The sequence below is a fragment of the Drosophila suzukii genome, unplaced genomic scaffold (assembly GCF_043229965.1).
Source record: "Drosophila suzukii unplaced genomic scaffold, CBGP_Dsuzu_IsoJpt1.0 scf_9, whole genome shotgun sequence".
Taxonomy (NCBI): Eukaryota; Metazoa; Arthropoda; class Insecta; order Diptera; family Drosophilidae; genus Drosophila; species Drosophila suzukii.
In genome coordinates this window covers 606,558-610,402 of record NW_027255941.1, presented here as the reverse complement: position 1 = coordinate 610,402, position 3,845 = coordinate 606,558, and the positions used below count along the sequence as shown (strand labels likewise).

The following is a 3,845-nucleotide window of genomic DNA, read 5'->3' as shown; positions in this document are numbered from 1 at the left end:
CTCGCAACATTCCCCACCTCGTGATTCTTCTGCGTTACTACGCTGAGTATCACCAATCCTTATGATGTCCAATTTAGCCAGTTTAACTGCCGGGCGAGTAACGAGTCATCCCGGTGTACGCACAACGACGATCCCTTTAGGCCAGGAGTTTCGCTTGCTTGTTTCAACAACAACAAGAACCACGTCATTCACGGAAATTGGAGCTGGGTTCGGCTGAAACCATTTTGTACGCCTCGTCAGGGTGGGTAGATACTCTTGAATCCATCTTCTTCAGAAACGGTCTGCTAGTTGTCCAGCGATGCGGAAATGTTTGGCCAAGCCTAATCCGTTGGATTCCATCGCACCGCGTTCCCGTAGACCACTGGAGTTACCAACCAAGAAGTGGTTTGGTGTAAGGGCTTCCGAATTTTCCGATTCCAACGGAATATAAGTCAACGGTCTTGAGTTTAAAGTGCATTCGACATCGGCCAACGCAGCGCGCAATCTTCCTCGCGCAGTCCGACGTTCGACAGAATTTCCGTCTGGATTGACTTTGTAGAACGCACCATATGCTCCCAGCTGCCGCCCATATGAGGCGATTCCGGAGGAATAAAAGTAAACGACATCTCCGGATACTTGTTTTCCACTGCTGACGTTGATATACGTTCGATCTCTTGCGCGAGTACTCTGCTGGCTCCCCGAAAATTCGTTCCGTTATCGGATAGCAACTTAAGAGGCACACCTCTGCGCGCAATAAATAGTTTTAGAGCCAGTAAAAATGAATCCGTTAAAAGAGATGGCACCAATTCTAAATGAACAGCGCGAACTTTTAGACAAGTAAATAAAACTCCCCATCTCTTCTCGCGACGCCTTCCTACAGCAACTTCAATTGGTCCAAAGTAGTCTACTCCAGTGAACGTAAATGGCAGTGTATGTGGCGATAGACGTTCCTTTGGTAAAGTTCCCATCATCGGTGGAATGGGTTGCGCTCGCCTGATGCAGCACACTGGATAGTTATTGATGATTTCCTTTACAAGGGCTCGCAGGCCCGGTATCCAATACTTTTGTCGTATTTCGTTGACAACTATTTCTGCATGCAGATGGTGGTACTTCCGGTGGTGATACTCTACTATAAGGTATGCAATCCTATGGTGACGCGAAAGTATAACAGGACGCTTAACGCTGACTTCAACATTTTCGATAGCATCGATTCCACCTTGCATGCGAAGCACTCCGACGGGGTCCAAGTACGGCGAGCATTTATATATTGTGCTTTTCCGGTTGACCAGGCAACGATTTTCCTTTAGGCATCGAATTTCATCAAAAAACTCTTCTTCTTGACATGTCCGTATAAAAATTGAGTCCATTTCAACATCGCGCTTAAGCAAAAGCAATCTCTCCAGCTCAGGTCCGTGCGGTTTCACGGAAAGAAGGCGTAGAAAATCTATAACTCTCTTTTGCGCAGCGCGCAGACGCTCCAGTTTGCTGAAACGTAGTGGATCCGGCATAACACATGCTAACGGCGAGATTTGTTTCTTAATTTCCTCCTTGTGGTGCAATACTTGAGATTCTCTGGTTTTAGACATTTCATTTCCGAGTGGTCACTTCGACTCATCCTGCAAAAGATAATTCGGTCCGGAGAACCATCGTATTGAACTATTTACCTCAACACCTTTTGTCCATTTAGTCCCATCGTCCGCTACATTTTGTTCCGAGGGTACCCAGCGCCATTCACCAACTTCAGAGCCTTTAAGAATTTCTCCAACTCGTAAAGCTACAAATTGCGGGTACTTTCGAGCGTCGGATCTTATCCAGAACAGAACATCTTGAGCATCGGTCCAGAACACACGTTTTTCAATTTCGTTTGATAGCTCAGACTCCAAACACTTGGCCAGGCGCAATCCCAAAACCGCTGCCATTAATTCTATTCGTGGCACCGATATAGGTTCAAAGGTGCTACTCTGGTTTTCGATGCTAGCAAGGAGCATCGGATTTCGTCTCCAAGATCAACTCGCAAATATGCTACCGCAGCGTAGGCATCCAAACTAGCATCAACGAACATATGTAGTTGCAGGCTCTTAACATTACTCGAGCATGACATGTAGCGAGGGAAACGCAGATCGCTCAGTTTTGGCAGTAAGGCTTGCCATTTCATCCAGTCAATCTCATCCGGTTCCTTGATTGCTTCGTCCCAGCTTACACCAGACCTCCAAATATTTTGTAGAATAATTTTGGCACGCACGTTAAAAAATCGAAGAAGCCCGAGTGGATCGAAAATGGACATAACGATACTCAACACTCGTCGCTTCGTATGAGAGCCAGCTGACGACCTCTGCAGCAAATCCAGCTCAGGTCCGTGCGGTTTCACGGAAAGAAGGCGTAGAAAATCTATAACTCTCTTTTGCGCAGCGCGCAGACGCTCCAGTTTGCTGAAACGTAGTGGATCCGGCATAACACATGCTAACGGCGAGATTTGTTTCTTAATTTCCTCCTTGTGGTGCAATACTTGAGATTCTCTGGTTTTAGACATTTCATTTCCGAGTGGTCACTTCGACTCATCCTGCAAAAGATAATTCGGTCCGGAGAACCATCGTATTGAACTATTTACCTCAACACCTTTTGTCCATTTAGTCCCATCGTCCGCTACATTTTGTTCCGAGGGTACCCAGCGCCATTCACCAACTTCAGAGCCTTTAAGAATTTCTCCAACTCGTAAAGCTACAAATTGCGGGTACTTTCGAGCGTCGGATCTTATCCAGAACAGAACATCTTGAGCATCGGTCCAGAACACACGTTTTTCAATTTCGTTTGATAGCTCAGACTCCAAACACTTGGCCAGGCGCAATCCCAAAACCGCTGCCATTAATTCTATTCGTGGCACCGATATAGGTTCAAAGGTGCTACTCTGGTTTTCGATGCTAGCAAGGAGCATCGGATTTCGTCTCCAAGATCAACTCGCAAATATGCTACCGCAGCGTAGGCATCCAAACTAGCATCAACGAACATATGTAGTTGCAGGCTCTTAACATTACTCGAGCATGACATGTAGCGAGGGAAACGCAGATCGCTCAGTTTTGGCAGTAAGGCTTGCCATTTCATCCAGTCAATCTCATCCGGTTCCTTGATTGCTTCGTCCCAGCTTACACCAGACCTCCAAATATTTTGTAGAATAATTTTGGCACGCACGTTAAAAAATCGAAGAAGCCCGAGTGGATCGAAAATGGACATAACGATACTCAACACTCGTCGCTTCGTATGAGAGCCAGCTGACGACCTCTGCAGCAATTCAGGCTTGATGACAAACGTTAGCATATCCGACTCGGGCAGCCACCACATTCCTAACACTTTCTCCTGCAGTTCATCGTGTGTGCCAAGGTACTTAGGCGGTGCGTCATTCAGAGAGCATACGACGCGCTTGGAGTTTGACAGCCAGTTTCTCATCTCGAATCCACCCTTCGCGTGAATATTCTTAATATTATTCGCGAGTTGAACCATTTGCTCCTCTGTGTCAACTGACTCCAACCAATCGTCAACGAAAGAGTTTCGTCAAATTGCTTTTACGGCTTCTGGGTGACTTTCACCAAATCTTTCTGCATTGCGTCTCAATATAAAGTTGGCGAGTGACGGCGAGCATGCAGCGCCGAACGTCCTTACCTGCAATACTATTGTATCCTGTGAGCGATTAATTTCTCCATTTCGCCATAAGAACTTCTGGGAATATTAGTCTTGGGCGCGAACCTTAATCTGATGAAACATTTCCCGTATATCGCCTGATACCGCTATAGGTCGTTCTCTGAAGCGCAACAGCACTCCCATCAAGGACACCAACATGTCTGGTCCTTTTAAAATAGTGTCGTTTAGTGATA

General features: G+C 46.3%; 3 protein-coding genes across 3 annotated transcripts; all 3 read right to left on the bottom strand.

Annotated features, from left to right (window-relative positions):
• Window positions 1-446: 446 nt before the first annotated feature.
• On the bottom strand, window positions 447-1,565 carry LOC139355129 (uncharacterized). Its single transcript, XM_070999453.1, has one exon. The coding sequence runs from the start codon at window positions 1,563-1,565 to the stop codon at window positions 447-449; it is 1,119 nt and encodes a 372-aa protein (XP_070855554.1).
• Window positions 1,566-1,580: 15 nt separating this feature from the next.
• Window positions 1,581-1,967, bottom strand: LOC139355128 (uncharacterized). The gene has a single exon (XM_070999452.1). It carries the CDS (start codon window positions 1,965-1,967, stop codon window positions 1,581-1,583), a length of 387 nt encoding a protein of 128 aa, XP_070855553.1.
• A 557-nt stretch (window positions 1,968-2,524) lies between these two features.
• Window positions 2,525-3,420, bottom strand: LOC139355127 (uncharacterized). Its single transcript, XM_070999451.1, has 2 exons — window positions 2,950-3,420; window positions 2,525-2,884 (listed from the first exon to the last, which is right to left on the bottom strand). Exons 1-2 carry the CDS (start codon window positions 3,418-3,420, stop codon window positions 2,525-2,527), a joined length of 831 nt encoding a protein of 276 aa, XP_070855552.1.
• Between the last annotated feature and the right edge of the window lie 425 nt (window positions 3,421-3,845).